The sequence below is a fragment of the Schistosoma mansoni genome, assembly GCF_000237925.1.
Source record: "Schistosoma mansoni, WGS project CABG00000000 data, chromosome 3 unplaced supercontig 0044, strain Puerto Rico, whole genome shotgun sequence".
Classification (NCBI taxonomy): domain Eukaryota; kingdom Metazoa; phylum Platyhelminthes; class Trematoda; order Strigeidida; family Schistosomatidae; genus Schistosoma; species Schistosoma mansoni.
The window spans coordinates 57,244-73,005 of NW_017386006.1; the positions used below are offsets into that span (position 1 = coordinate 57,244).

The window sequence follows — 15,762 nt, forward strand, 5'->3', positions numbered from 1 at the left end:
GTCAATAAACTGGTTTTCAATATCTGAGTTCTTGTTCATAACACCGTTATAAGTAATTTTTATACTGATAGAAGTTCACATACTTTTCACAATGAATTCAATTACAAAAGATTAGTTACTCATACAAATATACTATTGATTTCCTTTTATTTGTGTATTTACTTTTTCCACCACATTATTTAGTAAACAACTTCAGGATATTACACATAAATTAAATATTAGTAGCCAAGAAAAAGAAGAACTACAAAAGAAAATGGACAATGAGTTATTGAGAACAAAACAAGAGAAGGTGGTTATTTCATATTTGTTTGAATCATTGTCATTACCTTTTTTTGAATGTAGCAAATTGTGATATCAGCTTAAAAAGTCACTGAAAATCAACACAATATCAAACAACTTTTCAATCTAGTATAAGACATTCACCGTTGGAGAATCTTATGATTAAGAGGAAACAGCTTTTGGGTAATTGCCTTTATCGGTAGTGTAATAGGAAATCAAAGTTGATCTGGAAAATTTAAATCGTAGCTTTGCTAGACATTTAGAACAATCTGGTCACAAATACATTTGGTAGTTACACTATCAAACGCTATGTAAGGGACCAATTGTTTCAAATATTACTCCTTTTTTAGTGGTCTCTTTTTAACTGCTACCGTTTCACAATGAAAATAATGCTCAATTTATGTAAAGTGTACAGCAGTCAAATATGGTTATTTTCCATTTGAATTAGAATAAATTAGTGTGTAAATACAAAGGTCAGAATAGGTTCCAGTGAGGATTTCCAGTTAAAATGCATTCTTATGATGATGTTTAGTATTCTTATTTAAATGCTTTAACTGAAGTGTTTTTGCTGTCGTTCTGGACAACATCATCAACGTCAGTTTTATGTATACATGAAATTCCAAGCTATTCTATGAGTATTAAATCAGTTCGTTCTGATGGCTTAATTTGTAATAAGTAACCTTCATTGGTTCTTATACATTCAAGTTGAGAAACTCGTTCAACTGACCTGTGATCATGTGATTAATTGACATTTTTGCTTATTTATTGACAGATCGGATCTATATTGATGTACCCATTGATATACAAACATTTTTTTCATAAGACTACATAGATTCACGGAATCAGACAATGTGTTTGTAGAAAATTCCCAGCAAACCAATAATCCTTTAAACCATTTTCTAACATTCACACTTAAATAAACCTTTAACTATTATGCTTTACGAACCCTACAGATTGTCAAACTATTTACAGATATAATCTCGTTTAAAAAGCTCTTTGAGTATAACTACTTGAATGATTTCTCTATAAACTTGGGCGTTTCGACTGACAAGAAATTAATAGTAACTAATGATTATTGAAATTTGTAGTTCATTCCCAATGGAACTATAAACTGATCATTTTGTCAGCTTATTAAGTAGTGTTTACACAAAATACATTTTCACAGTTGAAATCATGAGTCAATTGAAGCTAGACCACCATCGAAAACCTGGAACTGCTGGGCCGCCGTTTCGTCCTATTATGGGACTCCTCAGCAGTGCGCATCCACGACCCCGCGCTCGCGAGATATGAACCCAGGACCTACCAGTCTCTAGCCGAAGCCCTTAACCGATAGACCACTGAGCCGGCATCCAACGGTGTTAATGTCTAACTTCAATCAATCCACGATTTTGAGTGACCGTTCACCAATTGTCTTCAGTGAGCTGATATCTCTACAACAGACTTGGTAGAACTCCACTGGCCACTGCTTCTCACTAGAACTCAAGGAAATATCTCTTGAAGTCAGTCACTAGTGGGCATATGATTATAGATCAGAGGGGGTTTCAACTATGAAAATACTAAATTCTCCACAAAACCCCCTCTGATCTAAAATACATTTTGACAGATAAGATACATATCACCATAAATAAGTGACAAAATTCCATGGTATCCAATAGCCTAATAAATGAAATCCTTATATCAATAAATAAATTTTTCTCTAATTTATTCATTGGTGTAAATATCGATTATTATTATTATTATTGCGTGAAATGCTTTTTTACAATTAAAAGTGATAACTTCATTAGTGGGGACTATGGTAACGAAATCAATGAATATTGATTAGAATTGTTATGGTAAATGCACAAATTATGTGTACATACTCATAAATAAGAGTATATTTATATGATATTTATTCGAATAGTTAATTTATAGTTATGAATGAAACAATGATAACTAAGGTAAACAAAAACATTTTCAAAAGTTAGTTTTCAAATGATTCATTATTGTATACAATAAATTCAAGTGTTTTGATCATCTGATTTTTTATGAATCACTGATTGTCTTTTGAGTTTTCTAACTGAAAAATTCGAAAAATTAAGGAAATACTACTTATTATACAATTTTATTTCATGTTGAAAATGTTCAGTAATATATAGTTAGGACTTTTAGCTGGTATTACAGTAAAATCAACTTAAGGTTTACAAGGGCCAATTTCAAGCATTTAGCAGGTTATTTTCATAATTTTAGTTACATTAGAATTTCGATTACATTAGCTGTGTAGTATTCGAAAATTGAGAGCATTTTTCTATGCATTTCATAAATGAGTGCTTACATATAAGAGTGCAATTCCTACTGGAGATTTCATTTCAAGCCTTAAACAATCTTTTGACTTTTGTTTGTCATTCAGCTTATTGAAGTTGCTACACTGACAAGTTCCTAGGAGAAAGAAATGAATCACTTCAGATGGTTGAAATAAGATCCACTATGAAATGAATCACTTCATTTTCTTACCTCTCAATTATTTCATAAACTTTTCATGGATTACATAATCTTCGGCCAAAAAAATTCGATCTAGTTATTTACATCACTTCTTTCCCCTTTCAATACTCATATCATTTAGCACGACTGGCCTATAGACTCGTTCTTGTCAACAATAATATACTAGTCATTTCAATAAGTTTATTTCACTAATAGTCATTTCGATGGTTAATTTAAAGAAATACAAAATCTACTATTTATGTTACCCATAATTAGACACCAGTTTTCTATGAGTTAGTTATTTAAGTGTTGAATATTGATTTTTGGCAGCAACAATAAGAATTTGTAAAAATGAACATTTTCTCTATAATTCAATGTCACTAGATGAATATTACAGATAAGTATAAAAGGAGGAAATTTTCTGAGTATATTTGATCTTCGACAGATTTTAAATTTGATTTAGACTAAAGAAAACAGTTTATCTAATCTTATTTCAAGTTTATAAGTCAGTTTATTTCGAATTAGAAGGAGTTTTGTGGAGATTTCAGTATTTTCCTAGTTGAAAGCATGATCCAATTGAAACTAGGCCATCATGGAAAACCTGGAAGTACTGCATGGCCGTTTCGTCTTATTGTGGGACTCGTCAGCAGTGCGCATCCACGATCCCACCTCGTGATATTCGAATTCAGGACCTACCAGTCTCGAGCGCGAGTGCTTAACCTTTAGACCGTTGAGCCGACAGCCGATGGTGTTAATGTCTTACTTCAACCAATCCACGAAGTTGAGCAATCGTTCACCAATTGTCTTCAGTGAGTTGAATCTCGCGAGGCGAGATCGTAAATGCGCACTGCTGAGGAGTCCCACAATAGGATGAAACAGCCGTCCAGTGCTTCCAGGTTTTTCATGGTGGTCTAGCTTCAATTGACTCATGATTTCAATTGTTTCTAATTTATTTTCTAGAAATATAAATTACAAGACACTATGTTTGTATTATCATATAACCTCATTGCTTCATATTGAAGTAAAATCACAAAATCTCAAGATTATAGATTGTTTTCAGTGTTCTGAAAAAAATTGGACTAGCTGGTAGTAAGATCGAGCATTCTTTTTGCATATTTTTGGACATAGGATTCTTTTTTGAAGGTAAGGTAAAAATTATCACTGCATTCAAAGAGCGTTTTCTATCGTCTTATTTTCACTGGATTATATAACAGCGGACCGAAAATGCATCCCTCTTGCTTCAGCTGTTTAAAATAAACAAGAAGAACTGAAATCACAACAAGATCCAGATTAAAGTTACTTGTCTGATATTCTGTTAATTCATTAGCATAATGTACATGTTTGCAAATTCACAATAAACGTCGCTCTTGTATACAGCTGGTTTGTAAAACTCATTTGTGATACATATTTATAATAAAGATGAAGTATCCATTGCCAACGGTTATTCGTCCGTTGTTGTTCATTAAAATCAAATAAATACCAGTAAATTGTTTCCAGGATTCAGACCAAAAGATTGAGTTACATGTAGAATCTAAAATTGAAGCAAAGTATTTATCTACAATATATATTATTAATGACAACATAAGCAGTACATTTTACACACCACCCTTCGTGTTATGTCCAAGGAGTTCACGCGATCAGGAGACACTGTTATACAGGAATAACCTGGAAGAAACACACGGTGACTAAGTAACATTCGGTATCTGTGTAAAATTCAGCAGTAGAAAGCAACAAATTAGGATCAGAACTCTGTATATTAAATATGGAAATGGGTACATATAAATAAATGTTTAGTGAATATACAAAAGACACAAATATGATATTAATAATAATGTTGGGAAAATACAGTCTCGAGAATATACTAATTAAAAGTCACAGATTATGTAAATACTTAGAAACATCACAACACAAAGAAAGCAATATTTCCCTAATGATTGATAATCATAAGTTACCGAATTTAAATAAGTAATATAGTATACTATACAAAAAAAGAAACTGAACAAGAGTGAAACTAGTGAGATCTTCTTCAGGGAAATTAAGTATATTTAATTGATTAATTTCCTAAAGAAGTTTGGAAGTTTGGCTATCAGAACTCAGTGGCCGAATGGATAACGCGATGGTATTTGAAGCGAAAGGTACTGGGTTCTAGTCCCAGAGTGAACATCAACTCTGAGATGCAGGTACATCCATCTGACGAGTCCTATATAGGACGAAACGCGCGTCCTGGATTCCCCTGCTAGTCACTATCCATCTTTGCTTACGTAGTTTGGGATAGTTTACCTGGGAAAATATTTGAAATTATTTAAGTTTCAATCCATGACAATAAAATATAATTTTAAAATTAAATATCTTCCATATTCTAAGGATCTAATTCTTACAAAAATGTTCGCTCAAATCTTGGTAAATGCTCATATAAATTGTTATCCTTCATTGAATTTTATCTTCCATGGTGTTTTATTAAATTTTAAGCTTATTCATTGATATAACACACTTATCATTTCGTAACTGTAGTTTATGAGTACAGAGTAGGCTAAAGTTTTTACTATAATATAAATTGACTTTCATTAGTCTTGATCTTTGTATACATTTTGATATGACCACCCTCCCCCCCAAATAATCACTTTACTTGTAAATTTACAATTAACAATTTGGTTTTTTTTAATAAATAAAGGAAAGTGAATTCATGGAAATTCAAACAAATTTAAAAGATCAAAAGAAGAAACTAAATGAAATTCAACTAAAATATGATACAGATATTGGAACATTGAAAAAGAATCATGAAGTAGAAATCGAAAAATTGAAAATTGATTTAAAAGTTAGTTGAATTAGTATTATTTTCATTTAATTATATTTGTATATTGATTAAATAGAGAGTATTCATTTTATTGAGGTTCCCAATACTTAATTATATGATGATTATAATCAGAAGGGGTTTCATTTGTGGAAATTTCAGTATTTTCATAGTTGAAATCGTGAGTCAATCGAAGCTAGACTACCATGGAAAACCTGAAAGCACTGAACGACCGTTTCGTCCTATTATGGGACTCCTCAGCAGTGCCTATCCACGATTCCGCCTCGTGAGATTCGAACCCAGGACCTACCAGTCTCGCGCCAAATCACTTAACCGATAGACCACTGAGCTGGCATCCAACGGCATTATTGTCTAAATTCAACCAATCCACGGAGTTTGAGCAATCGTTCACCGATCGTCTTCAGTGATTTGTTATCTCACAACAGTCCTGGTTGAACTCCACTGGTTACTGCTTCTCACAAGAACTCCAGAACATATCTTTTGAAGTCAGTCACTAGTGAGCTTCAATTTATTTATGATTTCAACTATGAAAATACTTAAATCTCCACAAAAACACCTTCTGAAATTCGATACCTTGTTAGTTATTCTTTGATTAATTATTTAAGAAACTTTTCTAATGAATATTACTGAAACTATTGTTTTCATAGTCTTTTACATAAAGTTCTGTATCTAGGTTATCGTTTTTTAGATTGAGTATTGTCATTAATTCTAAAGTCAATTAGCTATAAATTGGTAATATTCATTTTGACGTCAAAATCGTCCCATTTATATGAATTTCGTTCAATGTGATAATGTTGTTGTACTATATTTTTATTACATGGTTTAATGAGTTATAGCCTTAAACAATAAAAATACTTTCTGGTGTGCTGATTGAAAGTTGGGAAAGATGAGAATTTACATAGCCTATCGATCAAATTGTGATGTGGTCTACTTATATCCATATAAGTAGTATATAATGATGGTCATGAAGAAAATATATTTCATTAGAAGATCGATAAGGAAAGAACAGGAATGAAGAACAATCGGTACGAAAATGCATGAACAATGAAATAAAAGAGGATGGACTGATATTTGCAGAAAGAACAGTTAAGATTGAGACAATTGATTGTTATTTTGCAAATTAACTGTTTGCTGTATGGTTATCCGAATTTAGTGAAATAGTCTGTAATTTGTGCTTAACATCAAACTTTTATGCCACTAGATACCAATAAAGCATAGTCAAAAGTGAAAATGATATATTCGGGTAAAGTTTCTTGTGTATTAACTAAGCCTTCGAAGAAAATATATTCCTTTTAAATATATGAAAACATTGGGATAAATATAAGAATCGACTTATTTTTCTAAGTTTGTGGAAAATATCTTTCATTTCACTGTTTAATTATTGGAAACATTTTGTGGATCAGGAAAGTGATATTGATGGACTTGAATTCTCTGAGCTAGATGATTTAAATCGTGAATTTTGTATTGTTTTCTATAGACTAATATCAGGATAAATTTCAAATAGAAGTAAGCATATTTGTACGTAGATATTTATACTTACATTAACAATTACCAACGAGAACTAATCAAATTCATGGTCTCATGTGGAGAAAATCATGTAGTTCAATTCTATATGAAGTGTGTATTGATGACGTTACCTAGAAAGACAGTTATAATTTCTTTCTACCTCATACTCTTATTTATTTCTGTAAACATGAATTGGTGGTGATGACTTAACATTTTTCAGAATTGTTTATTATGTTAAAGTTTTCTAGACCCTAATTAAGTTGTAATTGTTTAATTAAATAATTAGTAATTAAGAATAGGTTTGTTTTATATGATTGGTTTTGCAGTTAATGTAATTAACTCTGTATACTTAACTAATTTGTCTAATCAGACTGACAGGGACAGTTTGGAACAAGTCCTGTTTATAGTTTTGTTTAAGGTTTTAGGTAATCTTTATATATACATTATTCAATAAACTGTAGGATACATGTATATGCTTATTTTCTGAAATAATTGCATTAAAAGTACTTTATTATTAATTCCCTATTGGATTTCATGCTTAATAAATAGGGTAATGAATCTTTGAACAAACAACTTATGTGTCATATCAATACATTAGAAAATTGTATTTATAATTCAACACAACAGAAACATTTTTGTGATCAACAAATACAAACTGATATCTGTTTAAAACCAATAGGATCAAATGAAGAGAGTCAAAAATCAAACGATTTGAAAGATATTTCTATTGAACCTAAGTTGCCGTCGACTATCTTCCCAATTATTAATATGAATAATAGCAATCCGAATTTGAAATATTTAACGACTGTTAATAAATCTACAGAAACTAGTCCTGCACAATTAGATGTAAGTTTATTTCTATTTAGTAAGCTATACTGTTAAAAATTGTACATACTTTACTGTTGTATTCGGTCCCCTGAGATCAGTGGTTTAAGTTCAAAACATTTCGTTGTCGTTCATCAATATCATCAGCACTTCATAGAGGACAAACAATGCAACCAAAAACATTCATATGTTCTAGAAATCATCTCCATGATCCATATTTATTGGATTCATTAAAATATTCACTTGTAGATAAATTTCTAAACAAAATATCGCTTTCTGAAATGATGGTGAAGATTTGTAGCTCAGGTGAATGCTTTCAATAGTGTTGTGTCTTCTGGGAAAGATGGATTGATGTCTGGATTCCCATTGTTATTCTGGCCAACATCTTTAGTGTCTACTTCATTTAAAAGCGAGCTTTCTAGTTATTTCACCAGTATTACATAAGTTCATTCTGATGACCTTATTTGTAGTCGGCTGCCTACATAGGTTTTATTGTACTTATTCATCAGTGTACTGACTCTGACTATCTTTGTTCGTCGACCCCTAGCCTTGGATTGGAGAAACTAAGAATGTTATGGAATTTCTAGTAGTTTGTCATACAGAATAGTTAGCAATCCATAAATACAAAGACATAGATTCAATCTATGAAGCTTTACGGAAGAGGCTAATCAATCACAAGGATTGACCAACAAAGATAGTCAATCAGAACACAAGTACATATAAACGTAACAAAACCTACAAATGCAGCCGATTACAGAATAGGCTATCAGAATAAACTAATGCAACACCTGTGGAACGACTAGAAAGCTCACTTCCATATGAAATAGGCACTGAAGATGTTAGGCAGAACGATGATGAAAGCTTAGCAATGAAATCATATATCTCAGAGAACACAACATCACCTAAAGAGATCACCGTCAAGTAATGTTAAATTAGAAAATGTACTGATGTGAATTCATGACTAATTAGTGAGACCAAAGGACTAGAAGAAAAAGTGGCATAATATTTAAAGTCAATGAATCTTTCTTTCGTAATGTATTGATTTACAGTCACATATGAACACTAGTGATATTCATTTTTCTCAAATAATTAAATCATATTCGCCACTTACCTTTACCGAGATTTTGTTCACGTAAATTGAAAGAACCTATTGTGTACCTCGGACAAATAAATCTTGGTTGGTTATTTTATTTAAATAATTTTCTTTTCAGATTTAAAAGTTATAAAACATAGTATAACTTGTTCTAAACAATGGTTGGCAATGAAATCTATAATATGCATTTCTTACCTACGACTCATCATTGCTAAGCTAACAGATAAATTAGTTTTAAAAAATAGTCATGGTTACTTTTATGTTTAGAATATAACATTTATTCAATCGTGATTGTTATATGCAACGATGAGAGTGAAACTCAAGTGAAAATGTTAACCTATTTCCTAATCAATCTTGAACAGTTAAAGACTGAAATTGATAGTCTTTGGGCTTAGTTCGCCATACTATAAATTATTATGCATGCATAAGAAATTGGCAAGATGAATTTTCTGGAGTTCTAGTGAGAAGCTGTGACCAGTGGAGTTCAATCAATGTCGGACGGAGACAGTCATACACCTCAGAAAATGAATGAAGGGTTGTGTAAGATCATGGATCAATTGAAGTTAGACATCAACACTGTTGGACTCGGGCTTGGTGGTCTAGAGGTTAAGCGTCCGCGTGTGAGACCGAAGGTCCTAGGTTCGGATCCTATGTGCAGGATCGTGGAAGCATGCTGTTGAGGAGCCCCATGCTAGGGCGAAATGGCCGTTCAGAACTTGCAGATTTCAAATAGTGGTCTAGCTTACATCGACTCGTGAATCCAACTTTTAAAAATACTATGATCTCTACGAATCCCCTTATTGATAAGATTAAAATAGTTGGAAAGGAAATTATTAATATTGATTGTATCACATTGTTAAAAATAACAGAAAGTGGACTAAATTAGATTGAAAAATAAAAAATATTAAATGATAATAAGTCCAATATTTATAGGAAGAGTTAGAAAGTGAATACTGTTGCAACAATGCAGTCAGTTTTGCGGCACGTTGTCCAACATCCTAAACATAAACTCTTAAAACTATTTATATTAGAAATGTAGTTGGTGAATATGGAATGCTGTCAAGTCGAAAATAGGTTTCATTTTATACGAAGTACCTGATGTAGTATTGACATTTTAACTATTTGTATTCTGAATACTTTCGCCTCCATTGATGAACATTTCACGAACTGTATGGTGAGGAAAGTGTCCTTACAAACAATTCAGATCAATTGATATATATAACATCCATAAAAAAACAAACTGTACTACTCAGCATTCTTAAAAATCTACGTTGTGTTTAAACGCTGAAATGTGATTACATTTTTTCAAGAATCAACATTCTAACAATTTACCAAAGATGACACATTAGAAGATGGGTTGTTAAAAGTATTAATACCTTACTGACTATTGGGAATAAATAATTTTACTGAAACATACAGCGACATGTTCTCTTCAACCAATCAAAAATGTTTTCTAGATTCAATAGTCTTTTGAATAGCCCGAAAATGATTTATATCACAAACTAGCAACCGCGACAAAAACACTGGAAACTATATGTTTCTTCCTAGTATAGAACTACTTAGTAATTTATACACCCAACCCTGTCAGTTATTGAGTTCAAGACCTAATGACTTTTCAATGAGTCGTTTATCTTTAAACAATTAAGTTTAGACTTAATCATTCATCTTTTGACTTCATTCAATTCGTAATCATTTTATTGTTGTTTATATGAAAATACCCCTATCATTTCTCTGCACTATTTTTATTGGCATTAACTAAGACTTTAATTGTGTGTAGTATATAATTTTCCAGGTATCCAGAGTTATCTCTTCAAATTATAAACGTTATAATAATTCACTTGGTGTTGTTTGTTTGAATCCTTCCATTAATGTGTTAGGACTACAATTGATCAGTCTCTTATTGACATATGTGCATACTGTGCGTATTGCCTCAATATAGTCTCAATTCACAAGCATTATAAAGAAAGATGGATAGTGGCTGGCAGTGGAATCCAGGATGCGCATTTCGTCTTATTTGGGACTCGTCATCTGGATGGGAAGATTCAAACCAACAATATCAAGTGAACTTAAACTTCACCGCATTGCACAAGCAAGTGGTTATCAGAACTAAGTATCTGAGTGAATAACGCGATGGCGTTTGAAGCGAAAGATACTGGGTTTAAGTCTCAGAGTGAACATCAACTCTGAGATGCAGGTACGTCCAGCTGACGAATCCCGAAATAGGACGAAACGCGCGTCGAACTGAATTCCATTGCTAGCCACTATCCATCTTTGCTTATAATTGTTATAATAATTGTTATTTGTTATTTTCTAGTCAATTATGAATGATAAAAATGTACAATTATCAAAACCTAAAGATTATCAACAACTTATTGATAATTATGAAAATAAATTATCACAATTACATTTATGTTTACATCAATTATATCATGATTATGATACATTAATTCATTTATTTAATAATACTATTTATGGAATAATTAAATTTGGTAATCAAGAATGTAATCGTTTTAGTAAATTATTAAATATATCTAATCAAGATATTGAAATTCCTTCATCATTATTACATTCAAAATTATTTCATCCATTGAAAACATTCAATAAAAATGGAAGAATTTCAAATTTAACTGAGAATACTATAATAATCAAGAGGTAATTATTTTTTTTTTCTTTTTTTGAGTTCGAAGGGTTAAAATTAAAAATTGTTGAAAGGTCTTAAAAATTTCTCGTTAAAGTCTTCAGAGACCGGGAAAAGGATAAAAATGTTTCTGTTAATCAGTATCGACTAGAAACACCTTAGAAAAATCCTGCTTAACTAAGGGTTATGTATCACAATTTGATCGAATAATTATGTTTATTTATTTATTTATTTAAACACATAAATATTGGTGCAAGGAAGCACCAGATATATATGCGCCTCACAGATCTCATTCGATTTGTGTGAAAGCTGTGATACTGCCCAGGTGCCCAGACTGAAGCAGGTGGTTTCCTTAGGGGGCCACACTCCGAGCCTTTGACCTGAAGGTCTAGTCCACAAGGCAGTGGAGCATCGTGAGGAGATGCAGTCTCATGGTAGCCGGTGACCAATGATTGATTCGTATGCCATTTGTTCCTTCAGGATACTGGAGCCCATGTGCGCCATTGGTTTGGAATCAGGGTTTTCCAACTCCCCTGGGTGGACTCGCCTTGCCCACCAACCCGGTTAAAGCGCCGGACATTCTCTTTTCGTTCTCTCAATTTCGTAAACAACAGTAATGCCACTGTGAGAAGGCAGTGAGTAGGACTTCCCTGACAGAGGCTATATATTCGCTGGCCATGTGAGAGCATTTCGAGAGGGAGAGGAGACTCTCCCCACTCTCGGCCGTACCAGGGCATTTGGGGGCGAATAATTATGTACTTTGTTACTAAATTTTGTGTAATTTTAAATGCATCTGGAAGGTCAAGGTCACTTCGTAGACCAGTAAACAAGCATGAATTTTGTACGCAAACTAAAGTATATTATTAATTATTCGTGTAGTTTATTCATTAGGCAATTAGACTGTTTTATAGAATCGATATATTGTGTCGAATAGTGTAAATAAGAGGTATGGAATTTGTTCTGTTTTAGAACCCATCACAGGGATGTAACTGTATCCCATTGCTGATTAGTATATTGAGACTAAAACCTAGTAGCTTACGCTCAAAATGTTAACTCATCATTCACTGGACTATTGAGTCCAGATACATATTCAATTATTCAGTGAGTATGATATTTTTATTGAAATTCAGTCCTGAATATTAATAACAGAATAATCCTAACTTTTTAACAAATGAGACGTTGTTTTGGTCCAAAACTAGTATTTTAATTGAATGATTTGCAGAATTTCTTTAAATTTGATAATAGTTTCGTCACGAACTGTTATCATCTGAATAATAATTGAAAATAAATTAAACTTCTTGTTTCATAAGTAGCATAGACCATTGAGTTTGTACTATATTGGTTCTCTTTTTCACTAACAGCCAATTTACGGTATACTTTTATAATATCAAAAATAGCTACTTTAGTTCTGAAGTGATTAAACTCCAATCACTAATAATTTTTCATTAAAACTTTGAGTAATGCAGCTCACAACTACTGGATATTGAACATGTAATAATTATTCAGTTATATGGGTTAAAGATCTTAGTTTAGTTTGAAGATAGTACTCCTTAAAGTTTAAAATAGGCTAGAAAGAAAACATAGTAAAGACCTCAGAACTTTAGACAAATATTCTGTCCTAGTTTGAAATTCCTCAGAAATTCCGAGAACTGAAAGTCCTGAATTCAAACAAGTATAGAATTAAGTGTGTGCACTGCTGAGCTATTCTAATTCAGAACAAAATAACATTCTAGCCGTTTTAGGTTCTTATACGTTTTTTTATCTGGTGAAAGTTCTGAATAGAAAGTATACATATGTTTTAACTTTGTCATGGATTCATCAATAATGTACACTCAGTACCATATACTTGATAGGACAACTGACCATCTGGTTTAGTGGGTAGTGCATTGAATTTAGGCTCCATTTAGTCTAAATCTAATAATCTACATGTCTAACTCTAATCAACTTGTGATTGCTATTGTTGACCACTTCAACTCGAAGATTGTTAATTATCATTATAATAAGCGTTTGTGAATATATTTTAATTTTACATTAATCAACTAGTTAGTCATATACAAGCTAAAAACAATATAATTCGAAATGATGGTATGAATTAGTAGAAGTGAAAAGCAAAACGTAATTTTGAAACTCAGTATTTAATTGAAAATAAAAAAATAAATAGATCCGCGCCACTGTGAAGGATTTTGAGCCTTTCAGTCTGAAATAGTTTTGTTATTACTTTTAAATATTTTAAATATGGAAATGGTTAGACTATTCTTACGTAATTAAAGTGGAAGTAAAGGTATATCAGTATCTTGTAAGTTTATTTCGATCTTATAAACTTTAATAATGTCTGTTACTAATTATGTAAAATTCAAAGGTTGTATCAGTTACAGATTGATCTCAACTGCAGTACTATAGAAAAACAAGGAAGAATCGGACAACTATCTCGTCCTTGTGTAGGACAGTTCAACAGTACAATATACAACTCATGGCGAACGTCTAACCATTGGAATCGCTTAATTGGTATCCCATGATACAATTCTAAATGTAATCAGTTTGTAATCAAGCACGAATATTACTCAATCTCACTGGTGACAACTACTTCACTTCCATTATATCCACGAAACTTCTTCAACTAAGTATTCATTTTACTGAAATCGTGAACCGACCTAATTTAGACAAGAACTGAAAACCTGATAGCACTAATTAGCTATTTAGTCCTAATATGGAACTCCTTAACAGTACTTATTCATGGTACCATCAAGGATCATGATTGTTTCATGATCTTAGTAACATTCAACAGTCTTCATAGACGTTACTGATAAATACATGTTTGTTGATTATCGTATGATTAAAAGTCTATCTTATTTGTATTATTTTAATTCATTTTCAGTTGGATAAATCCATTGATAGATGTAATCGGTAAATTATCAGCATATTGTATAAGAATATGTGATTTAATTGAATCACAACAAGATCATTTAGAATGGCAATCAAAAAATGTTAATGAACTACGTGATATAACTAGAAAACAAATTGAAATACAAAATAAACAATTAATAAAAACACGTAAAGCTAATTTGAATCGTTTAAGAAGTTGTTTAAAACAAGTTAGTTTATACACTTTTACCTGGTAACTAAAAATAAATTATATTATTTCAATCAGAAGGGGTTTTGTGAAGATTTCAGTATTTTAATAGTTGAAATCATGAGTCGATTGAAGCTAGACCACCATAGAAAACCTGGAAGCACTGCTTGATAGCGGTTTTGTCCTATTGTGGGACTCCTCAGCAGTGAGCATCCACGATCCCGCCTCGTGAGCGAGCTTCGAACCCAGGACCTACCAGTCTCGCGCCAGATCACTTAACCGATAGACCACTGAGCCGGCATCCAACGGTGTTAATGTCTAACCAATTTATATTAATCAATAACTATTTTTTCCAGGAATATTGAAACATTTTATATTTCATTGGTTTTATGATATATATTCAATGAGATTCGTATACTTTACTTATGCTCTCTGTTTCATCATAATTTTGTTTACTATATAGACCAAAATAATTAAGACTTGGAAAGTTATATTAGTTTCCTTCTTTCGTCTGATTAATTGGTTAAACAATAATTTCAATTTTCAATTCTCCCTTCATAACTGTATCTTACATTCAGATTCTCATCAGAGGTTAAATAAGTCTCCCTCTCTTTTGACTTCTCAACTCGTTAATACCTATTTTTTCCATAGCAATGTGATTGTGATAATCTAAACAGACGCATCTTATAGCCAGGTCGAATGTAAATGACAGATTGACTATTTGTCATAAGACCAAGAGTTCATGGGTTCTACACTTACATATACATACGTACAGTTCGAAAATAAAATAGAACAGCTGTCTACTACAAGATATGTGTTTATTTAGATGATGTATAAATTCTTTTTCATTCAAAGATGACTTTCATGAATACTCAATCGTACTTTTCAATTTTATTCTCTTTTTTTTTGTTAAGAACCAGTATAATTCTTCATTAAATGAAGTAAATAGTAGTTTATCAAAGGATAATTCTGATTCATTTCCTATTGTATACAATAATGGTAATTCAGATAAAATTATTTTACCTAACAAAGATATTGGATCAAAATTTAATTACAATATGTCTACATTAAAGTTAGTGTAA

General features: G+C 31.7%; 1 protein-coding gene across 1 annotated transcript in view; it reads left to right on the forward strand.

Moving 5' to 3' along the window:
* Smp_000350.2 (hypothetical protein) overlaps window positions 1–15,762 on the forward strand; it is a gene marked incomplete at its 3' end in the record, with an annotated part of 32,302 nt that extends 16,540 nt beyond the window's left edge. Inside the window, exons 6-11 of the mRNA XM_018791407.1 lie at window positions 290–347; window positions 5,445–5,551; window positions 7,604–7,900; window positions 11,287–11,624; window positions 14,486–14,702; window positions 15,595–15,762. Coding sequence (XP_018645356.1) covers window positions 290–347; window positions 5,445–5,551; window positions 7,604–7,900; window positions 11,287–11,624; window positions 14,486–14,702; window positions 15,595–15,762 — 1,185 coding nt within the window. The remainder of the gene's footprint in view (window positions 1–289; window positions 348–5,444; window positions 5,552–7,603; window positions 7,901–11,286; window positions 11,625–14,485; window positions 14,703–15,594) is intronic.